Source organism: Pipra filicauda, unplaced genomic scaffold, assembly GCF_003945595.2.
Source record: "Pipra filicauda isolate LSUMZ 115617 unplaced genomic scaffold, ASM394559v2 scaffold116_size3395265_pilon, whole genome shotgun sequence".
Taxonomy (NCBI): Eukaryota; Metazoa; Chordata; class Aves; order Passeriformes; family Pipridae; genus Pipra; species Pipra filicauda.
In genome coordinates, this window is record NW_024103618.1 from 1078187 (window position 1) to 1105894 (window position 27708).

The window sequence follows — 27708 nt, forward strand, 5'->3', positions numbered from 1 at the left end:
ATAGATATATGCTGTGCTTGTCTTGTGACTTAAAAGGCGAAGTAATGTTTGGTAGGTAGATCTGAGATGCAAGAATAAAGGGTCAAATTTCAAAAACCCACTTGTTTTAAAGGTTAATCTTTTAATAATTAAATGTAAAAATATTAATAAATAAAATTGTATTTTCCTGAAATGCAAATTATCACTGAACATTAACACAAACTTTACATAAATGATGTATTTCTAAATAGTTTATTGAGATTGTAAGAGAAGGTCAAAAGCTGTTTAAATTAGTAGTTCATTATTAGAGTCAAAAAGGTTGATCTTAAAGGCAGCTTTCAAGCCACAGTAAGATTAGGAAGTATGTGTTTTCTCTCTAAAATCTTTGTAAGATCGGCTACAAAAAATAATTGGTAAAACATAAACAAATGTATAAGACAACTTTTTGTGCATTCTGTAAACTGCTCAGAGCATTTTTTCAACGTAGTTGTTTAAATCATCTAAACATTGTGTAGTCCAGTGGACTCAGATTACATATATTTTACAGAAGCAGGGCATATATATAATTATTGCAAGAAAATCATGTTTGAGGTAACTGCCTGATAGCATAGCAGGTTGAATTTCTTGCTAAATAGAACAGATCTGTTCAGCTCTCCTTTGCTTTAGGGTAACGTTGCAGTGTTACTAGCTTGTGGTATAGAAACAAATACACAAGATGGCAATAGTTTTTTTTCTTTTAACATGTAAATACAGAGAAGCTCAAACACAATAAAAATAACGCGCCTTAATTTGATTGTCTTAAGCATGACACCACTGCCTTATGTTGGTTTGCTGTTTCTGGTGGCAATGCTTATGCTGAGACAAAGTCAATACAATTGCTCTGGTCAGGCCCTGGCTACACCAGCTTTTCTACTCAGAGAAACTTGCAAACTTCCCATCAAGTGCAGAGGTCTTTAATAATCCCTAAGACATAATAATCACATATAGTCTTTCTGAGAGAGCCATCCTCTGGGCTATGATTTTGTTACAAGTAAAGAATCAGTGTTGTTCCAGTCAGATGGCTGGCATAATGCTCTGTGTTAAGAATTCTATCAGATGTACACATAGGCTTTTCCACAAAAATACTCTTTGATCTCACATCCAAGAAAGACAAAATGATTGCTAATTCAGCCACGACATTTTAAAGTGCTCAACAAAACTAGCCATTGCAATGGAGGTTTTTCTGTGCAAAGAATAATCATGCAGAAAAAGAAACATAGAGAACCTATTATTATATCTAAACAGTCACTAGGTAACTTAAAAGATGAAATCAGCATCAAGACTTATATGTATTTTCACAGCTAATGAAGGTTAACCACTCAGTTTTCATTACGCATATTAATTTCTTTCTGAAAAAAAATCAGCTCTGTTGTTTATCACTTACATGTTTCCTGCTGACTACTGAAAGTGTACTGCATCCATACTGAATTCTTTGAAAATATTTTCTTCAACTAGTTGGCACCAGGAATGGTTTAGAAGAACCCATAATAGAGGTGTCATTGCCTGCATGTAAAGGAACACATACTAGAAAGGATCAAAGAGTTTCCACTTTGGAAAGGTTAAAAAAGATGTGGAGTGATACAGAGAAGGGCCATGAAAATTATCAGAGGGACAGAGCACCTCTCCTATGAAGACAGTCTGAGAGAGTTGGGGCTGTTCAGCTCAGGGAAGTAAAGGTTCTAGGAAGACCTTACAGTGGCTTTTCGGTATCTAAGCAGGGCCTATAAAAAGGTAGGTGAGGGACTTTTTAGCAGGACCTGTTACAATATGACAAGGCATAGTTTTAAACTAAAAGAAAGTTGATTTAGATAAGATAAAAGGAAAAAGTTTTTTGCAGTGAGAGTGGTGAGATTACTGGACTATGTTGCCTAGAGAGGTGGTGGAACACTTCCCCTTCCTGAAAGTGTTCAAGGTCAGGTTGGACAGGGATCTGAGACACCGGATCCAAACCAATCCAAATTTTTATATGATTCTATGATTTTACAACTTTTATTTACTAAATGTCAAAATTAGTCAAAGAAATACTGAGACCGCTTCACCCCTCGTGAAAGGGAATGAGGTTTAGCTTTATTATTTTAAAAATATAAGTTACTGTTAAAAGCAAATTTGGCATGCACTTCAGACACACTAATCTCAAAAGACACATTTTATAGAATCAAAAAAAATATAAAAATCCAGAAAGATACTGCTAAGAGATGAATTGGCAAAATACGCCATTTATCTTGCAAAATTGTCACTTGTGACACATTAGTAACATGCAGTGATTGTTGTGTGTTATGGGAATGGTCCGCTAATTAGTTTTGTCATTAAAATTCATTTAAAACCATTTTGTTCTTTATATTTCTTAATTATTCCAATGGCACATTCAGATGACTCCAGATGGCTTGGAGCAGGATAAATAGCACTGAGAAACTTCCCTAATAGCAACCTACTCTGATTGTTAATATCATTCATGCAATATCCAGTTTTTCTATATTAATTTCAGTATAATTAAGTAACTAAAGACAAGAAATTCCTTTGGTGATGTTTTGAGCTTAAAAGAAGTACTTTGAACTGCAAAGATGCGCAGTCAGAAAAATCATCAATATCAAAGTCTGAATAGGGAGCAAATTTCTACTGGAAGATTTGGAAATGGGCTTCCAATACATGCAGATGGCTTGATTCCTTACTGCCGTATTCATGTTGAAAATTTAAAACTGATACGACCATATTTTTCTTTCAAAAAAAAGTTTTCAACTAACCTACCCAGTAACAATTGTATTGAAATGTTGAACCACATTCTATCTTCAAATCTAAAGGTATTTTGCATTAGTTATAACAGTAATTGGGAATCTATCAAAAATCTAAGCCTCTATGCAGCAGACAGAGTGGTCTGGTCACCAACCTTTGATATGCACACAGGTGCTTTGGCTGACGTAACCAGCATAAGGTAGATTTACATAAGGTAGAGACATAAGGTAGATTTAAATTAGTGAGTGCATTGTTAACCCAATTTTCTTTCTCTCAAATCCTTTCACAACTGTCATTGTGTTTATACTCTCTTTATCCCAAGGTTGACAGGAATTTTTTCAGAGTATGGAGAAACACACGGATTTACTCATTCTTGAAAACGCTTGAAGAGAAGTTGAGCTACAATTTTCTTATCTGTTTTCCAGCTACTTCAAGAAATGAGTCATCTATGTGATGACCTGATTTTATGTCTTCCTCAAAGAAAACAGGAACCTCAAATGTCATTGTATTTGAAAGTTTTCTGGCTGAATAATTTCAGTGGACCAGCACCATTTTTCACCTGAGCACAGAAAAGGACTTCTGAAAAGGACTATGATTCTATGACTTCTGCAATAAGGCATCTCAAAAAATTATGAGTTTGGGAGGAGCATCTAAGAAATTACGGTTTGAGGAAAAAGAGGCAATGTAAGGAAACACACACACAAAAACAACAGGTTGATACCTTTTCCAAACTCATAAGTTATCTATGGTTTGAATATACTGAGAGAAAAGGTAAGAATTATAAGAAAGCTTATTTGCATTAATAGAAGTATAAATAAGGGAAGTTTTAAATACTAGTTAAAGTAGGTTTAGTAAAAAATATCAAAGACTGGTAGACATTATAACAAAAGTAGGATATCAGCTCTGGTTCTAATATGTTATAAAGATGATATTGCTAATATTGTGACAGTTATTCTAAAGTGCACAAATATTTCATGTTCCAGATATTATTTAGCTGTTTAGGCCACAGACTCATTTTTGAAATTTCTTTCAAGAATTTAATGAATTAAATAAAAATACGATGCAAATTTTCTGGGGAAAAAAAGAAGAATGGAGATAGAAATGGCGGTTCTCAGTAATTTTAATGACCAGATTAAATAAAACTGCTGATGAGGAACAAGAGGTGTATCAAGTAGAAAAAAAAGAGGTTTTGTCTTTTTTATGAAATGAAGTTTCTTTATAACCTATTGGGCCAGCCAGAACTACATTTTCAGAGTTCCAGAATGGTAGTAACAGCTGTTTCAGTTAAAAAAGAAAGAAGAAGCCCAGGAGGAATCCACAGACAAAGAGTTCTCTTTTCTATTTTCTCTGCTTCAAAACATTCAGGAATTCATCTGAGACCTACAAGATAGGGAAACAGGTATTAAGTCAAATAGTGAATCAGTGGTAGACCATATTCCTCTAAGAAGTTTTAGCTAGTGACCTTTGAGAGAAAGCTTTAGAATAAAATGACTAGACCTTTAAATGGGGTTTTGTGTTTATTAGCTGACATCCAGACTTCAGGATGTGATGGTTTTCCTTCCATGCAAATCATGGATCTTATTAAAAAATCTTAAGCTCAGATACACAGCTACTTATTTCACTATCTCAACCATATTTTTTTAACAAAGACTATCTATTGATATTCTTTTTTCAGCAAGAACTACTGAAACATAAATATTACCTCAGGATTAATAGCAAATTAGATGCAACACCTGAATTCTGGAGCACATTATATCTTACAAGATATTGATGTCAGCAAAGCAACACTGACAAAGTTACTCATTTCAAGTATAATCTAACATTCTGCTACCATTTCTCCAGCCATCTAGAATCACAAAAAAACAGAAGACTTGCTGGGACAATGGAGGATAAAAAATGGCCCCTCATCTGTCTGAAACAGAACATTACACCTGGGAAAGAAGGTCAACAGGATAACAGGTACTTGAACTAAACATGTGGCAACCCATTAGACCTTTTCAAAACTGAGCATCTTTACTCAGAAAGCCACTGACTTCTGAGTATATCAAGTCTACTGCAAAACAGAAGAGTTAGAGCCAGATGAAAAGTCCAGAAATTTATAAAAAGGATAGATGCTGACTTTTGAGGAAAAATAAAAACTTATAAAATCCATAGAAAATGGATTTTTGGAGCTAGTTCTTTTGAAAACTAAAAATGTTATCTGAATCTAATTGATTTTTTTTTTTCTTTTGGTGAGATGGAATGTTACAGTACTAAGAGAGAATTAATGAGGCCTAGTTAACCAACTAAACCATGTCAACCATTCTTCATATTCTGACATGCTCAGTATAATCAAAAATTATCAGAAAGGACACCATTAATCAAAGATAATTCTGGCAGTCAGTTGTTAATGTAACTATGCAGGTCAAGGTTTGTTAACCAGTCTGTCTCCCAAAAACCCATTACGTCAGTAAAGGAAATCAAAGAGGACACTTATGTTTGTTTTTTATGCCTTTTTTTTCCTTTTATCTATGTTAAACTTACAAATACTGCAGACTTGAAGAGCCCTACTTAAGCAGGCCTGGTGGGGAGATGATCACAAACAAAATAACACTAAGCTCAGGGTTATTTTTAAGGCAGCTTTTGGAAACTACTACCTTGCATTTGCTGCTCTGACTTGTGTTTCCATGGAAGCAGGACAAGACATGGACACAGCCACTAGCAGATGAGGCAATTTCAGCTGCCAGTTTCTGGTTCTCAGTTCTGTTTCCATGACAACCAATGCTGGAGCCCTGAAAAGGAGGTGAGGTATTTAAAACACTACAGTACTCTTAATAAATATCTGCTTGCTGTGCATGCAAACAGAGACCTCTTACATCTCCAGTACAAAAATACTGCTCAAAATAGCAGCGAAAATACATCTTGATATCAACTACTACTATTTCCCTGGTCAGGTTTCAAGGAGAAAAAATGGGTGGTTTCTGAAAGCTGGTTCCATCCTGACATCCAGGAGGCGGGGGATGGTTGTTATCTTCTTTCAAAATCAAAATAAGGATAGACAAAGATGCTGTACTAAATATATGTTATTGTTTCACAAGGAAAACATAATTCCTTTCTATATTTGGTGCCACTTTGCTATAAAAAATGAAACAAAGTCCTCTTGAAAAAAATGACAATATGGCAGATGGTAGACTGAACAACTGAAGATGGTTCTCAGATGGTGCACAGAAATTTTGGGACAGCAACTGTCCTTTTCCTGGGTTAAATCTTTCACATTTTTTAACTAACTACATACATCTTTGATCTCATGAATAGATTTGTGTAGGCATGGGCAACCTTCTTCTGTCTGCAGTCTTTGAAGGAAGGGTAGAGAGCTATCAGTTCCCTTGCCAGCAGGTACATATTACAGGAGACAGTTCTATACGAGTTATAAGCTCGTTCTAATCCAGACTGCAGTATGAGTCTGTTCCCCTCCTTTATGCAAGCCACTTGAGCTAGACAGAATTCAAAAGAGGAGGAAAAGCAAAATCTGATAATCTTATTAAGAAGAGAAGCTTTAATATGGCACCTCTGAGAGTAAGGGGAGGTGGATTTGGGTGTGTAAATTGCTGTATGAAAGCAGTAATACACATTGTGCAGAGGTTGCGCTGTCCCATCTCAGAAAACTGAAAACCCATTCCTGGTGCAACTTATAGGAAAAGGAAAAAGAAGGGCTGATATGTTGAATAAATGTCACCTGTCATACAAGCCTACAGTACTGTAGAAACAACATTGTCTCTACTATACTCTTGGCTTATGCCAAGAGAAAATTCCAGAAACTTGGTCTTAGTGAGGAAGCAGAGAATAAACAGACAGCTAATAAAATTGGAATAATAAGCCTAAAAGCAAATATTAAAACCAGATTATCAAAAGACAGCACAAAAATTCGTACTAGAATTCAGAACAAAGCTGTGCTTGTACTCCTCTGTCTTCCAGAGGTGCCTAATTATCATAACACAAGGATGACACAGGCTAACGAAGTTTGTCCACGTTTTCTCACATTGTGAAAACTCGTTTCAAACTTTCCTGATATAAATCAAACCTACTAGTGACTCTTACAGGATGAAAGCTGATCAGATAGATCCACAAATTAATGAACTCATGAAGTCTTAATTCAATCTTTTATATATATTCACAAAATATAAAATACTCTTTTAAGAAACTAATTACATTTTAACAAAGGAGTTTTTGAAGATGATTGTGTGTTCAGTCAAGTCAATGAATGTATTTTCTTTGATGGGAAAGTATAATCAGCTGGAAATATATACATAAAATGTTATTCAAAGAAATTGACATGTGCAAGAAACCTGGGGTGAAGAATGGATTTCCCTTACTCCTGCTTGAGAATTGCTGCTAATGCAGTTATAACTGTCTGGCCCTTGCACCTACTACAGAAGACTGGGACTTCAACAGTGGTAAGAAAACCTACCAAGGATTCTCAAAACTTAACAACTCGAAAACATCAAAGCATTGGAAACATTGCCAACGTTAAGGATGTATTACTTGATTTGTCCAAGAAATAAAGCATTCATTGTGGTTTTGCATGTCTGTGTAGAGGATCATCCTGCCAATCTCTGCGTAATCTTTTAGTAGTCATCATACTGTTTGAGTCCCTATGGAGACTGTCATCCCCTTGAAATATTCCAACAAAATTGAACAAGGATAAGGAAAAAACAGACACATTTTTTTCCTTATGGTATTTTTAACTTAAGAGAAATAATATTAAAGTCATCAGTCCAAGCTGCAATATCTTTCCATCATAGGGAGAAAAATTTTGTAATGGATAAGAAAGAATTATGCAGAGAGAAAAAGTCAAAACAAAGTATTAATTTTTTAAATAATGAGAAAATTACAGGTTAGGAACCAGGTCCTTAAGTATGACAAGTGTCACAAGAAAGAGGGGGTGATTCACCTGACCCTTAGTGTGGGGAGATTTTCTCAACCCTCAGTGATTTATTTGTCAATGCCCTAGGGAAGCTGAAACCCTTATGCCTGACTGGTCTAACAGCATCCCAAAAGGGGACCCTTCACTGAACAGATTCACAAGATTGGAGCGTGATTTGACTGCCCTTTCCAGAGGGACTAAGCCAACAGCATGGAGACCCCTCAGTGAGTCTTCCCAATGTGCTATCTGCTGCCAGCAACTGGTAGCACCTATAAGGGACTCACTCTAACTGTTTATGGAATAACACTATTGACAGAAATTGTGACAGGCTAATAAGATTTGTGGGTTGCCAGTGATAGTGTTTGACTGCAAAAAAGTGTTTAAAGCAACCTACTATACAACAAAGCAAGCAGAAGCTCTAATCCTAATAGCAGTATCTTACATGTTCCCCTCCCTGCAGGGATTTCTATGGAGGGAGGCTGCGGCATCTCCACCCCACCCTCCATTCCAGCCCCAGTAGCAGGTGCTTATCCTTGTATTGGGAATCTTTGTGGGGTGTGTCGACTGTGTTCCATCCAGGGAGATACAGATGCATTTTACCTATATTTCTTAGTCTCTTCTAATTTTTAACCTGAGCCATCTTCCCACAACAAGATTACAGAGAAGCCAGAATTACATTGATAAGTGCTGTATTAGTGTTAGAAACTGCACCAGTAAAAGCCTGGGCATCCTTGCATTTGCCATAGAACTTTTACATGTACAGGAGGGAAATGCATCCACAAGAAAAAGGTCAATGCCTATATCCTTGAAATAACACTCTTAGTCTTGCTTGCAGGCACAAGCAGGCTGAAAACAAGTCATTGCTGAGTATACCAAGGAACGAAAGCAAATGCTGCTGGAAATTCAGTGGTATGGGGTGAAGACAACACTACTTGGCAATGTTGTTTGAGGTTAGTGTAGAGCACAACTTTACTACAACACAGAAAGATCTGTGGAACAGGAGGCACAATCCATCACCATGAACAGCTTTACAGCTTTGACAGAAAGCTCCAGGAAATACAGAAATGCGCTGACCAGTTTTATGAGTGCAACTAGAAGAAACAGTTCTTACTCTAGTTTTTGCCAGGTCTCAAAACAAGACAGTCAAAAAAGGTTTCCCACATGCTGAACCAGAGATAAGCTGTGTGTGACAGTTAGCTAAATTGTTTATATGGGATCAGACAGAAATCTCAGAAACCTGAGGTGCTGTATTTATCCCATCTGCCTATAGAAGTAGCCCCATGGAGGGCACACGAGGATGAGTCAAGCCTGAAGATAATGTAATGATCAGTACCTGCTCTTAGACACACAGAGGGAAGATTACACAACAAAAATTCCACATTTAACTCCTGGTCTGGGTCAGAAGAGAACAGTTTTCTTCTACTTACTTAAGATTATGCTCTTACTTGCAGTAGATTATTTCTTCAACTTCTGAAAGGTACACCATGGGACACAGATTTAAAGCAGTCAAAGGAATGTGGGCAAGAATTTCTCTCTGCAAAATCAGAAGAGGAAAGTGGTAATAGAGATGATGTCAACTAATGCCACAGAAAAATTAAATTAAACAGGTAAATTATTCTGTCCATGATGGATCACTTCAGCATATTTTTCCATGTGCCAGCTAGCAGAAACACACATGCCAAAGGGCAGGAGAACCATGCTTCACTTCCCCGTAAATCCTTTGCAGTCTAGTGGAGAAATGCAACTCAGAACAAGTAGGTTGTCACTGCTAATATAAAACTGCAACTAAATCAACAAGTAGTTACACAAGAAATTTCAAAAGACAGAAAACCAGATGCTCCCAGGTCACAAAAGGCAAGTGCAGGTGATTGTACATTGCAAAATGGGGTAGAAATTCTGTGAAGATACATTCTTACATGAATTTAAACCTGTTTAACAATTTTTGAATAAGAAAGGTAGAAGGCAAATTGAAGAACAGCTGATTCTATAAATTTAAAAAGTGGAAAATGGGAAATGTAAGGAAAGGGAAGGAAAATCATGCAAAATGTGCAACCACATTTGAGTTTATCAGTTATTTGTTGCAGTTAGAGATAAACTAAAAGTATTTCAATTCAGTTCTGAGTCCAACATTGAGAGAGTGCAATTAAAAATCCACAACAGTAATAATTATTATTGTCAAACTTCTATCGTGTTTGATCATGACTATGATTCTTTTGACTTATATGTTGTGAGTAAGCACTGTTTCAGGGGTCAAAGAACACCTTTTTTAAACTAAAATACTGTTAACCATAAATTCTTTTAAATAACATTTTAAAATTCATATATTCCAATTTTTGCATTCTCTTCGCTGGATCATAAAAAGAGGAACAGTGCATTAGAACTACAATCTTTCCCAAAAGAAATAGTAGAAAGAATTTTAGAGTTTTCTCTTTGCTGTCATAACTTAAAAGCAAATAATCAGCTGTCAACATCCCAGACAAAAAGGAAAGCATAATCCTTTTATTAGGACAGATAGGTGGAATTCTATGTGTTAAAATCATGAAATAGAAAAGATGATCTTTTGTTTCTGTAGTTCCTTGTCAGGAATCAGAAACCAAGTTGACAGGAAAGATATGTTTTTGCAATGCTTCAAGTTCATCTTAATAAAATCCCATTTCAGTCTTTTAGGTTGTCAGTAGTTGTGGTAGTATCATACTGAAAGGATTACTGAATGTTAGTCATCCAAAGAGAGCTTTAGGCCTCATTCCTACAGAGGAATAACTAGAAGTAAGAGCTGAGCCGTGCAACCATGTCTTCTTGCAAGATCACCAAGTCCTGCAACTTGTGTTGAGTGCCTGTAAGCCCTAAGCAAAAGAAACAGGCTCCTTTATCAGGAAAAACAGTGCATTTGAAAGTTATATTTTTCTGTCTTACTTAAAAGTAATATGTTGATAACACTGAAAAGTAAAATGTTTTCCTCAAAAAGGTCGTGTATGCCTCCCCACACCAAAATTTCCTTCTTTCTACAGTGGTTTCAAGTTTCAAGCAGCTTGAGGACACTCCATTATCACAGACTGATTTGTTTTATGCAGTCAATTCAGATTTTTTAATAAAAATTATTTCTCTTAAATATTGATGGTAAATATTGATGTGTAAGATTTATTTCTTACACATTTTCAATTTTGGGTTTTATCAGGAAATCCAGAAATTAAAGCAAAGTCAGATTCCTGACTCTGCACCCCTGGCTATTGCAAAACAAAAGTGATCAGACCACATACCTAATTTTGTACTTGTAGGGTTGCTGTATATCAGAATTCACCTGTGTAAGGCAACTTTCAGACATTGCTGTGTCTAACAATAAAAGAACTTCCTGTAACAACTGTTCCAGAAAGAAAAATTCACTGAAAAAGGTGGATTTCTCAACATACACATATTAAATTACTGCATTTGAAACAGATAAAAAACCAGATTAGTCATAGTTAATATTTTTATTTTCTACTTTAGGGATAATCTTATTTTGTTTCAAATATTCGATTAATTTTATAATTTATCTTAGAAACATTATTTTCAAAACTATTTTTTCCTGTTCTCAGTGGTTTTATACTTTATTTATTTCTATCAGCTTTCCAATTTGCTAGAAACCTTAAAATTATTTTGTTTTCATTCTTAACCATTGTGAAAAAGTTTATTTGAAATATAAGACTTTAAAGTGAACAGAATCAATCTTTTTTGTCCAGCGGTAACGTCTTCTGTTGTCTTCCTGTAGCTTACATGGAGGAGCCAAAATGGCCTCTTTTAGGGTTACTTTTTAAAGAGAAATTAAAGAAGGCATGAGAAAGTGTCCACACATAAAATACTGTGAAGTCCCCTGATGTCTATCATTATTCTTATTTACTTTTGATCTCTTGCAGTCAGATTTCTGAAAAAAAATTTTCCACTTGTTAATGGCCAAAGAACTAAATGGAGTTTTAGACATACATTTATTTTAAGTTTGTGTTTTATGTATGTACCTATCAACTTTACATTACCTAAAGTTCTGAAAATTTATGCTGGGTACTCTGCAGAGCAGTTCCCTTGGAGAGATTACTTTCATTTTATATTTGGACTTCTAGAGCTGATTGGGTGACAGTTTTCCTTACATCCAAAATATTTCATATATCCAGAATTGCTAACGAAGCAGCAATATTTTTTCTTTAAATTTTCATGGGAAAAAAAAAAAAATACTCCATCCCAAAACAGTCAGTGGTTTTAAAACATTCATGTAGTGAACACAAGAGCAAATCCCTGCCATGTCCATTTCAACAGAGAAATTTGCAGATCTTGTCGTTATGCCTGGCATTTTCCAAACCCGTGACTGTTTGACTGTTTTATACAATAAACCAGATCTAATGAAATCAGCTGCTAATAAAGATTATGCATCTGTACACTGAAAACCAAGGCTCGAGTCTCCTACACAAGTCTCCCTTCCTAAGGGAAGACTCCAGCCAGAATGTTGCTGGTAGACTGATAAAGACCCTTTTCTCACACTGCCAGCATCTATTTTTGATTTTGCTGTATAATTCCATCCTACACTTGGGACTTCTTTTGCTAGAGCTTTTTTTTTGATGTTCTGCATTTTTTTCACTATCATATTCCTTCTGAAACAGGACATAAAAAGGTGAAAGATAAACAGAAAAGTAAAAACCAAAAGAATCAGTTGCTTTAGTACACCTAAACATAACATTATTCAACATAAGGAAATCATCTAGCTTAAGCTGCAATTAATCAGATTTTCAGTATTTAGTAGCAGAAACTCATAGCAAAATGCTTAATTTATGATTTCCAGGCTATGAAATATTCATAGTTTTCATTTTATTTTATGGAAATATGATATATTTTGAATAAATTATTTAAATATAGTGATGCCAAATTTATGCCCCAAAGAAGGCGTAGAGAGACTGCTCAGAGACAGAGTTTTCAGTCTATAAGCAGGAGGTATTTATTTTCACGGCCGGGAAGCGGCCAGGTCGCCCTGGACAAACCGCTTCGCCGAGGAACTTACAATTTGAGCTTTTATACACTTTTTGCTAAGCAATTACATCACATATTATGAATATTCATTACATTGCAACATCTACTTTTAATATTCATAACAGGCGGAGTTGAGGCGGAGTTAGAGGCGTGGTCTTCAATTTGGGGAGAACTTTGGTGGTCGTTCCGTTCTTCCTTCATCATGAACCTGCTGTCCTCACCATCATCCTCCTCTTAAACTTTTGAACCTTCCCTAATTTGGGTAGTTTCCTCGTGCATTTGGCAGGGATTTCCAGTGTCTGGCAGAAGTTCCTGATTTCTTGGCTTGTCCCTTTTCTTATCTCCCTTTGTTTTCTTCCATATGTCCTTTTTTGTGTGTGCTAGCATTTCTAGTTCTCTCTGTTCATGCCCATGTTCCCTCATGTCAAAGTGTCCTGTATCCTAGTGGATTTATTGCCTCCACTGTTTCCTAATACTGAGCTCTATGTGCTTTGCTGGAAGCCTGCATTTGTGCTTAACTCTCTCTAATCCTTACATTGCTTTACTAAATTCACTTCTCAGGTGTTACCTGGCTTCATTCCCCCCTTTTCTAAAACTTACGAATTCTTTCGTCAAGTTCTAATTCTAAAGGGCGCTGATACGCTTTTACCATCGCCCAGATTATTTGGGTTCTTTTGACTATGGACTTTAACTTACACTACAGGCATATATTCATAAGGGTTAACAGGAGCATGGCCATGGTTATAATTAGCACTGGGTGTATCAGGTAGTGAAAGACTTGTGTTGCTGTTGGGGAGTATCCTGTGAAGATATCCCACCAATGATGTTGGCCTACTTGTGCGACTTTTGTCAGGATATTTTTTATACCTTTAGAATTATGCTCTACTTGCCACAACATGCGTTGAGTCGTTTGATTCACCTTCTGAACTAACTTTTCTACCTCAGGATGCACAAGCATCTCTTTGAGAAGCTTAACATCCATGCCTATCTGTAGCTTGGGTATCTCATGATATAAAGTATACTCGGCTTCGATTAACTAACTACACAACAGTTAAAGTCACAACCCACGACTTTTGTGAAGTTGCATATGCAAAAGTTAGTATCGTTAGTCATTTCATGGCAATCATCTATAGTAACATTGTTGCAAGCGGTTCTAATGCAAGCGCATCCATTCCCTATATAGAATACTTGTGATTGGGCCCTGTTGTGTGGGAGCATTTCAAAGGTACATACACTGTCTTCAGCATCTAAGCATAGGTCTTCGGCTTCTACAATGGCATTTTCGCAAATGTAACCTAATTGCCCTTTAGGAATACATGCTTCTGTACTAATTGATTGCCACTTGTTCTTAGTACCATCATAATTTGCTCAAACGTTATGGTCTACAGGTTTGACAATAACATTCTGATGTATAGCCCCTAATGTTAAAACAGGAAATATAGCTCTCTCTTCTGCGGCACTAATAGTAAGGACATAGGTTTCAATATGTTTCTGTTGTGGATCATAAGTGAAATTAACTAGTTGCCACCAAGCCTGGTGTTCTCTTTCAAACTGTGTAGTGGAGCTGTCTCTTAATATAGTTTCCCTTATTTCCTGAGGCAATATGCCTGACATTCCTTCTCTTAATATTCCTGCTGCTACTGATTGTACCCACTGCTGTGTCTGAACACACCGGATAGCAAGTGCAATTTCTTTGCTAATATCTCCAGTATAGTCAGCAATTTTAACAAAATCTTCAGCAGTGTGGTTGGCTACTAAGGTCATCAATCTGACCACCAATGATTGTGTCTCTGCTAAAGTTAGCATAGATGAGCTTAAAGCTTTCCCAAATTAGAAGTGATGGTACTTAACTTATTCACTAATATTGTTATGTAAAACGTAAATCTCAAAATCTGGGTTTTCCTCAGAGCGTGGTAGTGTGCATGCACTAGACTACAGCCCTTCTGGAGTAGGGTTTTGGGATAAAACAATACTTATCAAGAGTCCAATGGTCAGTGTTGAAAGGGTTTGGAAGGGAGTCGGATTCATAATGTTGGGTCTTCTTGCTTATCTTCCGGAGCTCTCTTGACTCGAGAATAGTGAATCCATGTAGGTCGCTCCTTGATCCTCACTGTGGTGAAGGTGGTCAGCAGCACTTGGAAAGGTTCCTCCCACTTCTCTTGTAGGGGTTTTCCTAAAAGATTCTTAACATACACTCAATCACCGGGGTTAAACGGATGCAGTTTACAGTTAGGTTGTTTGGGCTGGTGTTCTATTACTACCATGGTGTTTTTATCAAAATGTTTCCCTACAGCAATTACATAATCATATATATATTGATTACCTATTTGGTCTATAGCATCACTATTCACAATTTGCATAGTATAAGGTCTACCATACAGAATTTCAAACGAGCTCAGCTTTTCTTTTGATCGAGGTTTGACTCTCAATCTAATCAGAGCAATAGGCAAAGCTTGATACCATTGGAAGTTAGTTTCTTGGCATATTTTAGCAATTTGTTGTTTGATAAGATGATTCATCTTTTCTACTTGCCCACTGGCTTGTGGCCTGTAGGGCGTATGCAATTGCCATTTAATTTGCAGTGCTTTGCTTATTGCTTTCACAACCTTCGCACAGAAATGTGAACCCCTGTCTGAGGATATACTTCTTGGTACTCCAAACCGTGGTATAATTTCATTTAGTAAGACTTTAGTTACCTCTCTCTCTTTGTTCTGCAGGGGAATGCTTCAGGCCACCCAGAAAACGTATCAGTTAGCACCAATAAATACCGATACCCCCCTTTTCTTGGGAGTTCAGAGAAATCAATTTGCCATACTTCACCTGGGAATTTACCTCAATTTATTGCCCCTTGGTGTATCTTGGTCCCTGTGTTTGGGTTATTCTTCAGGCATCGTTTGCACTGGGATGTAACCTGTTTTATGGTAGTGAATAATTTGGTCCTGCTATTCTAGTTTGCAAATACTGATAAAGTGGATCTAAACTCTAATGTGCCTTCTAATTGACCCCATCCATTGTCTAACAATTTGCTTTTGTTCTTTTGAATCCACCTATGGTCTGATTCCTGATAATCTGGTTGAAAGCTAGGATCTAGCTCTCCTGGTACTAAAGCTGTTACAGTCACTTCTTCGGTCCTTGCAGCAGCTAATTTAGCTTCTGCATCAGCTTTCCTATTTCCTATTTCTGGAACAGTGTTACCTTTCAGGTGTCCCTTGCAATGTATTATGGCCACTTGTGTTGGGAGTTGGACTACTTCTAACAATTGTAGAATTTCCTCTGCATGTTTGACTGTTTTCCCTTGAGCAGTTAGCAGTCCTCTTTCTTTCTAAATTGCTCCATGAGCGTGCATGAAGGAGAAAGCATATTTTGAATCTGTCCAAATATTAATTCGTATGCCTTCTGCTAATTCCAGGGCTCGGGTAAGAGCTATCAGTTCTGCCTTCTGGGCTGAAGTCCCTGTCGGTAAAGGATTTGATTCGATTACCTCTTCCGTTGTGGTTACTGCATAGCCTGCCATCCTTACTCCTTGCTTCACGAAGCTACTGCCGTCAGAGAACAAGTTGTCTGTATCTTCTTTGAGGTCTGGGTGGCTGGAGTAGACAGCTTCGATGGTCTCTAGACAGTCGTGTTCGATTGATTCTGCTGACATTCTTCCTTCTAGAAATGAGGCTGGATTCACAATGTTAGTGACTTGAATGGTTATATCATCTGACTCAGCTAGGATTGCTTGGTACTTTAGGAATCTGGAAGGCGACAGCCAATGATCACCTTTTTGTTCTAGTACAGCGGACACAGTGTGGGACACTAACACAGTCATTTTCTGACCCATCGTAAGTTTTCTGGCCTCTTCTATGTTTATGATCACTGCGGCCACCGCTTTCAGACAGCTGGACCATCCTTTGCTTACTTCATCCAACTGTTTGGAGAAATAAGCCACGGCTCTTTTGTGTGGTCCCAACTGTTGTGCCAAGACTCTTAAAGCCATTCCTTGCCATTCATGAGAGAACAGCTAAAATGGTTTTGTTACATCGGGCAGGCCCAAGGTTGGAGCTTTTATGAGTTCGTGTTTCAGTCTCTTAAAAGCTCCCTCTGCTTCGGGAGTCCAGACTAGGACACTCTTAGACTCTTTCAGCAAATCATACAGTGGTTTAACGAGTATCCCGTATTGATAAATCCATAAACGGCACCAACCTGTCATCCCTAGAAAGGCTCGTAGATCTCTCACCGTTTCGGGTTTAGGCATTTGGCAGATGGCTTCTTTTCTTGCTGTTCCTAGGGATCGTTGTCCTCTGGAAATTTCATATCCCAGGTACACTACTTTTTCTTGCACCAACTGCGCTTTCTGTTGAGAGACTCGATATCTGCTTAAACCCAGGAAATTCAACAGAGAAATAGTCCATTTAACACATTCTTCTTCTGTCCCAGTTGCTATTAGCAGATCATCTACATTAGAAGAGTACCATCTCTCTGTGGCCTTTGACCTTGAGGTAAAACTGTCCAGGTTAATTGAGTAACTCTCATTCTAAAAATTTCTCTATTATCAGTTCGATTCCCTTTCTTATCTTTTAGCTTCAGTGGGTATTGTTATAAAATCTATAATCTTCTATTTGTTTCTCAATTTTATGCTTAAGAGGTTTTAAAAAAGTAGTTTTTTTTTTCTGGTTGGCCTGTCGCTCCCACAAATTTGTCACTTTTGGCATTAGTTCCTGATTCAAAACTAAAATATAACTCCTGTGTTGATTAAAAACTCTAATTCTTTTTCACCCTCCCCTAGCTCCATTTTAACTAGTGGGTCTGCTAGGGAACGACTCACCGGTCCTCCTCAGTCACTGCTCTGATAGGGGACAGTAGCACTCTTAAACTTCCTATTTAATTTAGGACGGTCTCGTTTTCAGTGACTTATTTGCAAGCAATAGGAACACTGTTTTGACTTTATTCTGGTTTGTTGGGAAAGGAAACCTCCTATTCCCTTTGCAGGGTAACCACGACCTCTGCCTCTAGTATTTATCTCCGGGAATCTTGAGCTTTGGGCTGCTACTGCTACCACTACAACTTTAGCAACTTTCTCATCTTTTTTTTTTTTTTTTTTTTTTTTTTTTTTTTTTTTTTTTTCTTCTCTCTCTCTGTGGTTGTAATTTTCCAAGCTTCATTCATTACTGTCTCTAAATTTTCATCTGCAAGATGCTGGAGTTTTTGCAGCTTCTTTCTAATATCTGGGTTACTCTGTGCCATCAATAATACTAGTAATTGTTGTTTACCTGCTTTTGACACAGGATCTGAGGGTGTATATATTCTCATGGCAGCTCTAAGTCTGTCTAAGAATTCCGAAGGCGTCTCATCTCGCCCTTGTCTAACATTATAAAGAGCTGCCCAGTTAATTATTTTTGCTTTCTCTCCCTCCTTGTCCTTGGTTTTCCGTTCAGCAGTCCTGGTACAATATGAATAGCCAATCCTTTCCTCTTGATCGTTCTCTAAGCTTTCGGTATCTGTTTTATCTTTATGCTTTCTGTCTTCTTTTCTTTCATCCCTTCCTGGTTTCTGAGGGTTACTTTTTTCCCTATCTCTTTCTGACTTTTGCAGGGTGCTCTCTTTCTCCTCCCTTCCTGATTCTAGTAGGCTGCTTTCCTTACTTTGCTGGCAATTATGCACTTAGCTGGGATTTCTCAATCTGTCTCACCGCATCATACACAAAATATCTATGTATAATGTACTAGTTACTGCTGACAAATGTTAGTCTTTCAAGGACAGATTCTCCCTGGACCTTTCAATTATTTGAGCATCAGTAATATACCAGTTGATCCAGGAGTCGTGTTCTTGAACTGGTTTCCAGTTGCAAATATTTTAAATCACTAGAGGTTGTACTCTAGTTCGTCTCTTCTCTAAATTGATTGTCTGATAAATTCTTTTACACTATCACAGCAAGCTTACACTTTTCCTAATTTATTTCACTGTCTTAAAATACCTTTTACTTTGTCTCAGCACTTCATACATACAACATCCAGCTGCTTTATCTGTTTCTAGCTCTGCAATCGCTTCACGATGATGCTGCATCTCAGACACTCACACACACATTTGCACTTTTAAGTTCTTTAAAGTTTTCTATTGAATTGCCACTTAAGAGCAGAATCAAACAAACTACAATTTTAACACAGACCAGAACAGCTTGTAAAAAGCAGCATATAAAAATGAAACATTACGAAGAAATCACAGTACATTATCTCTAGCTACCGCATTCCAGGAATTCTTCAGTAGGACTAGAGGTTTCTCCGGGTCCTAGAGCCCCTTGTCTCAAGAAAATCAGAAGGAAACACTCTCAAATCTTGAGACAGCTTAGAAGGGAATGTTAAGGACCATTAGTCTCCCAAATCTTTAAGTCAGACGCAACTTTAAATGCATTACTGGACATTATTCCACACAAAACAGAAAGCGGACGAGAAAACACAAAGCAAAAGCACTTTGAAGAAACACATTACCAGACAATACACAAAAGCACAAAAGGTACATCACTTCTCATATAGAACTCTAAACATTTAGCAAAATAGTTGAGCAAAATAGTCTATGACACTCACAATATTTTACAAAATAGTCTATGATACACAAAAGGCAAACAAAACAATACAAATAACAATCAGAATGCCACAAGTAATAGAACCTCTCTTTTTTTTTTTTTTTTTTTTTTTTTTTTTTTTTTTTTTTTTTTTTTTTTTTTCTCTGCTGTGTTGGGACTTTAACCCTTTTCTGGCAGGCCTCTAACCTGCTCTCTTTGCAGGACTCTAACCTGCTCTCTTTGCAGGACTCTAACCTGCTCTCTTTGCAGGACTCTAACCTGCTCTCTTTGCAGGACTCTAACCTGCTCTCTTTGCAGGACTCTAACCTGCTCTCTTTGCAGGACTCTAACCTGCTGCTTCTAATACCTGGGACTCGAACCCAGTTTTTAGGGCTAATGCCGAGGCGTCCCTCCGGCTCCCTTTTGGGCGATAGCGTCCTATCCCCACCAATAAAGCGCTTTTACCTAAAATATAAAAGATCAAATACCTCTTAATTTGGAGCAGGAGGTTCTTGTCCACCGTTGCGCAGATCCAAGGGGTCTGGGAGACTCTACCGACAATAATTCAGTCGGGGGGCCCCGAGAGCGTCCCGGCCCCTTGGGTCCTGGCTCAGGAAGACCCCCCCGTCCTGCCGCGGTCGCCAAGATTGATGCCAAATTTATGCCCCAAAGAAGGCGTAGAGAGACTGCTCAGAGACAGAGTTTTCAGTCTATAAGCAGGAGGTATTTATTTTCACGGCCGGGAAGCGGCCAGGTCGCCCTGGACAAACCGCTTCGCCGAGGAACTTACAATTTGAGCTTTTATACACTTTTTGCTAAGCAATTACATCACATATTATGAATATTCATTACATTGCAACATCTACTTTTAATATTCATAACAGGCGGAGTTGAGGCGGAGTTAGAGGCGTGGTCTTCAATTTGGGGAGAACTTTGGTGGTCGTTCCGTTCTTCCTTCATCATGAACCTGCTGTCCTCACCATCATCCTCCTCTTAAACTTTTGAACCTTCCCTAATTTGGGTAGTTTCCTCGTGCATTTGGCAGGGATTTCCAGTGTCTGGCAGAAGTTCCTGATTTCTTGGCTTGTCCCTTTTCTTATCTCCCTTTGTTTTCTTCCATATGTCCTTTTTTGTGTGTGCTAGCATTTCTAGTTCTCTCTGTTCATGCCCATGTTCCCTCATGTCAAAGTGTCCTGTATCCTAGTGGATTTATTGCCTCCACTGTTTCCTAATACTGAGCTCTATGTGCTTTGCTGGAAGCCTGCATTTGTGCTTAACTCTCTCTAATCCTTACATTGCTTTACTAAATTCACTTCTCAGGTGTTACCTGGCTTCAATAGAAAATGGATTTTTTTGCATGCAATATGCCATAATAATTCAATAAAATTAGAAAACAAATCTTATCATACAAAGACAAGGAAACTATGATCTTCAACATTTCATATTCCTTTAAGTATGATCTGAAACATAAGTATTTATGACTGAATTATTGTAGATTGCATAAGACAGAAAGAACAAAAGAAATGTAATACAGATTTGAATAAGGATGCAACTATTCAAAATTTTCTTGTAATAAAAATTTATTATTCTTTATTGACATAAGCAGCATCACTTGCAACACGTTTCTCCTGGGAATGTTTCAGAAATTTCTGTGGGACTGAAAAGAAGTCAGACAAGGGAGGTTTCTGGGTCACTGACTTCAATTCCAGTTATTGTAAGTACCTATACATTATATTAAGTTTTATAAAGATGAAGGTTTAACCTAAAAATGTGTTACTTCTTTTAGTACATAAGCTCATACTTAATTGCACCATAACCTCTATGGTTTAATGACTGCCTTTTAATTTCCAGCCTACATCTATTAAGGGAATTTATATCCATTTCTTTCTGTGATATTACAATTTTTATTTAAGAATATATTATCTCTCTGTAGTGCTTGTCTTCCTGGTGTTTCTAGTACACACTGTGAAGAGAATCAGTAGATTTTAGAATATTCAATTCTATGGCTATAAAAATTGTTGCCATACACAGTAAAACAATATTAGGTAATCTTGAGTGTTTCTAAATCACTTGGTTGTGAAAAGTTCTAAGTACTTTTAACTCCTGATGAAAAAGAATCAGGAATAGAGAATGTCTTCTTGCATAATCAAACCCTCTTGGAGTACTAAACATGGAGCTGAACTGTAATATAACATCTAGGAAAGAACTATACTTAAATGCTTCCAAATTAATAAAATATTTGCATATGATATTCCAACGGTACTCTGTTTCTCATTTCTATAAAAAAGAGTTTGTAGTTCTGTAGGAAACATAATTTTTCTTTACAAATGTTTAAAGTCAAGTCACAGATGTTTATGTGTTTTCATGGATGTTACCAGCTCACTATAGAACCTTTTTTTGTGGTTTCATGGTTGCACACTCAAAGTCACATCAACTCTAGTACAGGAACTATGTTGTTCAGGTTGTAATTGCCAGTCAAGAAGTGCTGCTGCCTGATGTTCTTTCCCTACTTACAGGCTCCTATTTCTGGCTACACTCAATTCTTCTCTGCAACAAACAATGATCTTGGCCTACTGCAGTTGTATGAAGGGACCTATGGCATTTGTCCAAGGGTCCAGTCATAAAACCTAGCACGAGGGAGTCAGACTTGCAGCAGTTCAGGGAGGATGTGGAGAAGGGCAGATTTTTTTTCTGAGCAACAGGGTAGAGAAATGCTCTGTTCTTTCAAATATGGTGCTTCCTGCACCTTTGTGAATCCTGCACTTTTGTGAAAACAGTAACACATTGCAACGTGTGTTGATGTGAGGCATGGGCTTAGAATATATGAGAATGAAAGTTGCTTTTCTGGTAGTTAGGAAACGCTCAGGAAACACCAAATACATCAGCAATTGATGTTTTTATCCCCAAAGAAAGGGTTACCATCTTTGAGAAAAGTAATGCTGCCACTGTGAAAGCAGGCTGTCTAACTTAATGCTTGTTTGTCACTGTAAATTCAGATCAAAATGAACAGCTCTTTGCACTACTGTGTTTTCTGCAAAGCTCATGAACCTGACATACCAGTCCTAGTGCCCTTATAGAAAGTTCCCTGAATGCATCATGTGTCATTCAGTGTACATGCAGTACACACAGCAGAGAAACTTATGGAGTGGTGTCCACTAGTTTTGGAAATGCCATTTGCTTTCTACTGTGTATTCTAAATTTATCAGAAACCTTACAAGTTTTCAAAAACAAATTGAAAAACCAAACAAATTCTTGCACATGACATGTGTTAAATGGCTCAGAGCCAAGGCAGTCAAAATTCAGGGGAGTTTAAAGGACATATATACAGGAGAGGTTTCTTGATTCTGGAGGGGATCAGAAAAAAGACAAAAATAAGTCTGTGATCAGTAGATGATCTGCTCAGATGCTGGATTCTCCTCTGGGATCTATGTTAGTTAATGGAAAGGCCACAAATTAAAAATAGCTAGACCACCATAATGTGTTCTGGGGAGAGTTTCAGGAAAGTCTGATGGAGTGTCTCTCACACGCTTCCCATTGAAAGACATCTACTTACACAACAGGAGATTCAACTAGGAGACAAATTCCCCTGAGAAAGAGTACAGCAGAGTGGAGTGACTATGCTATTTAAATTAATACACTGACGGTATTTTGTGGAGTGGCAGACAAGGCTATATCCAATGGTTTGCGTCTTGCATCTCGCTTCCTATTTAAGAAAGAGGTGAAGTTCTGTGGTATTTTCTAAGCTTTGACAACTGCTATAATGCAAACCATGTCATGTAGCAAAGCTGAATCATCTCAGAAATAAAGTCAGAAGACAATACGTAACCTGAAGCATAGCAATGTCAGCACCACTAATATGGAACAGGTAAAAGGAAGTGGAGGGGGAACATTTAAGAAATTTTAGTTAGTATTACAAATAGAACGTTTGATATGTGTAGTCAATCCTAGGACATTATATAACTGCCTCTCTTTAATCTCAAATAAAAGTTGCTATTAAGAAATAGCAACTTTATAACTTTTTATATAAAAAAATCAATACACCATATGCAATATATTCTGAAAATGTCAATTTTTATGTTGTGTTTAATCAGAAAGTCCACACTCGCATAGATTTCAAGGCCATAATGTGCCATTTGTGATCATCTCATCACACCTCCTTTGTGCATAGGCTTGCAGATTTTCTCATAGTAGCTGTCCTAATCTTTAATTACACCACACTATTTACTTCCAATGCTGAGTCTGTCTAACTTTGTTATTCATTCACTGAATTTTATTATTCATTTCCTCCAAAGTTGAAAAGCTCCCCTCTCTCAGGTCTTTCTTCTAACTGTGAGTATACATATCAGTCAAGTCATGTCTCAGCTTTTTCTTTAATAAATTGAGGAGATTGAACTCTTTAAATGATGAGACTTGTCTTCTAGCCTTTGTTTTATTTTTGTGGCCCTGCAAGACTTTTGACATGGATTTTAAACAGAATCAAACCAAGGAAGATCTGCTAGAAACACATCCCACTAGAGAATGTCTAGCTATTTACTATTACTTTATAAGGTCTCTCAGCAATTTTTCTGTTTGATGTGTAGTTACTTCATTCCTTACAACGCAAGCTCTCAAATCAAAATACCATATGATAAAGAGCTGAAGTATGCACTATTATCCTAGCAGAGTCTACAAAGTGGACCTACAATTTTGCTTAAAAAGGTCACATATTTTTTTTTAAAGACTTCTCTTTCGTGAAACCATGGTGATTGGCATTAGCTATATTTTTAGCAACAAAGTCTTTGGTAAGCTAAGGTGCATGAAAAATAGAGGTTTAATAGAGCCGAACAGATGATTACCTCAACATCCCCCTCCTTTCTAAAAAAATAACTGTTCTGTAATGCTACAAACACTGTATAATTCAGTGTTTCACAGGTCATTTTTCCCCATATTGCAAGTGTTCAACTTCATTAGAGATGGAAAGCCTGTGAAAGAAAGACAGAAATGCAGAGGGCCTGCAGTGATGAAGGTTAAAGATTGTCTTGCCGGGAAAGTTCCTAAAGATATGCTGTTTGAAACCGTAATGATATGTTTGGTAATTTCATGGGAACATAACTAAGATCCAGGAATCTCCCTCTTCCAAAATTTTCTGTGAAATTACTAAACCCAGACATTGCATTAAAGACTTCACTCAATGTGATTAACGATTGATCCTGTTCCCTGGAAGAAGTTATTTTTGTTTAGAAGTCTATAGTCTCAGTTTTCCTTATGATTCCTCTAGGAATTTCAGAATAATAGATACTTTGGTCAAGAAATTATGCCTTGTTCCTTTTGCACTGTCTGACACTTGGAACTGAGACAGCTTCCTTCTATGTATATGAGAAAAGAAGAAGCCAAAGACAAGCTCAGAAAAGCTCAGAAAAGTGTTTTCTTACTTCAATACTTTATTAGAAAGTCAGAACTTTTAAAGTCAGAATTATAGGCATTCCTGTGTTATGATTAATCAGTCTTTTTAATTAACTAGAAAGCATAAGAAAATATTGGCTGGTTTTAAGATGTAAAAGTAGTTGTCTTTGCTTAGCTTTGTTTTTAACGCTTCAGAAATTGATCACTTTCCAATTCATCAGGAATGGCTTAGTGAGTCATGTTATACAGTTACACAGCAGTCAAAATCATTCTGTTCCTCTACTCTGCTCTGGTGAGACCTCACCTGGAGTACTGCATTCAGCTCTGGGATACTCAGCACAGGAAGGACACGAACCTGGTGGAGTGAGTGCAGAGGAGGGTCACCAAGATGATTAGAGAATAGAGCACCTCTCCTATGAGGAAAGGTTGAGAGAATTGGGATTGATCAGCCTGGAGAAGAGAAGGCTTTGGGGTGACCTAAGACTGGCCTTCCAGTACCTCAAGGGAACCTACAAGAAAATGGAGAGGGATTTTTGCAAGGGCATGTGGTGAAAGGACTAGGGGGGATGACTTGAAATGGGGGAAATTGAAAGAGAGTAGGTTTTGATTAGATATCAGGAAGAAATTCTTTACTGTGACAGTGGTGAGGCACTGGAGCAGGTTGTTCAGAGAAGTGGATGTCCCATCCCTGGAGGTGTTCAAGGCCACGTTGGATGGGGCTCTGAGCTACCTGGTCTAGTGGAATGTGTCTCTGTCCATGATAGGGGGGTTGGAACAAGATGATCTCTAAGGTTCCTTACAACTCAGGGCATTCTGTGATTCTATGAGTAGCAGGAAGGAAAAATCTGGGAGTAGCATTTTGTTCAGGAATCCCACCAGTGCTGACACACCAGCATACTGGTTCCTCTGATATTGCTTGTCACTCTATGGTGCCAATAGCTAAAAAACCACACTGAATGACTCACCACAGGTCACTACTTTCGATGAAGTAACTCAAAGAAATATTTCTCAGTTTAAGTAACCATTTCTTATATTTTTAACTCTGTTCATTAAACTGTATTTCTTGCTCAGCATTATTTCATCAATAAATATTACTAGCAGTATTGCAAGTGTAAGAGTGTGGGACATCCACCAAACCAAGTAAATTTTAAAAAATCTGTAAGGTAGAGAAAGGCATAAATTAAGGGTTTCTTTATCAATTACTTACTTCTGGCAAGTCATTCTGTTACTCAATGATCAACCATGCTGTTAGGAAGAAATGCAAAAAAAGAGATATTAATACCATAGAAAAATGTGTATATTCCTAAATGGAATAATATATTAGGAATAGTAAAGGTAAATTTGAATGGAGTGTCAAGCATTAAAAATGAAATCTAAGATTACATTCCTGAATATTCTTCATATTGTTCAACTGATAAATTGCAGTGAGCCATTACAGGATCTGCTAGACTACAATTTTAAGGAATTCTTTTCCTCAGTATCACAGAAAAAAAGTCTTTTTTTTTCTGTTACATGTAAGTGGAATCCCATTTAATAAATAAAGACCTAAAGATATTACAAACCATATACCAGTGAGACTAATATCAACAACATGTTCAGAAATCTATGTCAACAATTTTTATTTGTGTAAACTGTAATTAATAAATACCTCAACGTTGCTATTCCACAACAACCATTTACACTAAAACAGAAAAAGTCTCTTTCAAAGATAAATGCTATAGAATAATACCTACATAACAGACTAAAATAAACTAAGCCAATGTTTGACTCAATCACAGTCCACAAGGGGTTTTTTTTTATTTGGCTTTCTGGACTGCCTTGAATAGGATAACATGACATGCAATGTTCCTAAGACTTTCTTGGCCCTTCAAGGCATGTGTTTCCTCTCATATCCCTCCCTTCTCCTAAAAAACTTCTTGTGTTTCATACTTTGCAATCCTATTCTAGATCTTTAAGGTCATGCCAGAACTGTAAAATAACCCATAATTTAATTAGAAAGGAACCTTCAGAGATCATCTAATCCTACTCCTTGCTCAAAACAGGTGTGACTACGTCAAGTTACCCAAGGTCATTTCTAGCAAAGACTTGAATGCCTCCAAGGATGGAAATCTGGGCAACTTCTTCCAGTGTTTAACAACCATTAAAGTCCTGAGGGATTTTCAGTTTGTTGGACTGAAATTTTTTTTGGACTCTCTAATGACGGTATTCTGGAAAAGCATTTTTAAAAATTCTTTTACATGAAATTGGTTTAGGGACTGTAACCTGAAGACATGTGTTTACTAATTGATTGTTTTAATATTGAAATAACACATTGTTAAATAACTTATTTATTTAGTATGTAAATCAGTTTTTTGAGGTCTAGTTATGAAAGCAGTCAAGAGAGAGTTTTTTGTAATATCTTTCAAGACAGCGTCTGTTATATCTGCCAAATATTCTTCAAAACAACATGAAGAAAATATACAGTTAGTAAGATTTTTGCTTTGTGAAGATGTTGCCTTGATTTTATTAATACAGAATATTTTCTATCTGTTTTCTGCTGAAGTAAAACCAGAAATAATTTTACCAATCAATTAGACTCAAAAAAATATGAAATACTAACTGTTTCCCATCTATTCTTACTCCAATATGAACATCAGTAGCAGAAAAAATAACAGGAATTAGGTCAAGTATGACTTGATTAGCAGTAAGTCACCTTTTCAGAGCTCAGAAAACTTTATATTCTCTTGCTGCACTATTACTGGATGAGTGGCACCAAAATACTTAAACCAACATAAAGATGTCACAGAATCAATCAAATGGAAACTTGTAAATTTGTTTTATAGTCTCTGAAACTTACTGATGTCAATGGGAAGGTCAGGCTCCATTTTAGCATTTAGAATATTAAATTGATTTAAGGGTATAAGGTGAAAAATCAACATTGGATTTCACAGGCTTTACAATGGTCAAGATACTTGACAGTAATTGATCTCTTCATTATTTTTTTCATCTAAATTTTAACTAAAGTAAATTATCTTCTGTTCATTCCAAACTACTTTTCAGCATCCATTTGTTATTATTTTTCTGCTTCAACTAGGGCACCCTCCCATAGAAGAAATAGGTTATATCAAAACATTTTTACTACCACCTTTCTTCCAATGCTACA

The 27708-nt window shown here is 37.0% G+C and overlaps 1 protein-coding gene and 1 long non-coding RNA gene across 2 annotated transcripts; both read right to left on the reverse strand.

Moving 5' to 3' along the window:
- Positions 1-3850: 3850 nt before the first annotated feature.
- On the reverse strand, positions 3851-5450 carry LOC113986180. Its single transcript, XR_003540095.2, has 2 exons — positions 5385-5450; positions 3851-4128 (listed from the first exon to the last, which is right to left on the reverse strand). It is a non-coding gene; the product is annotated as an uncharacterized LOC113986180 (long non-coding RNA).
- Positions 5451-14331: 8881 nt separating this feature from the next.
- On the reverse strand, positions 14332-20144 carry LOC120323999. Its single transcript, XM_039385207.1, is given in 5 exon segments — positions 14332-17086; positions 17089-17130; positions 17896-18271; positions 19552-19649; positions 20051-20144. Coding segments are annotated over 5 exon segments (1734 nt in total). The 3' UTR covers positions 14332-15962.
- Positions 20145-27708: the final 7564 nt, after the last annotated feature.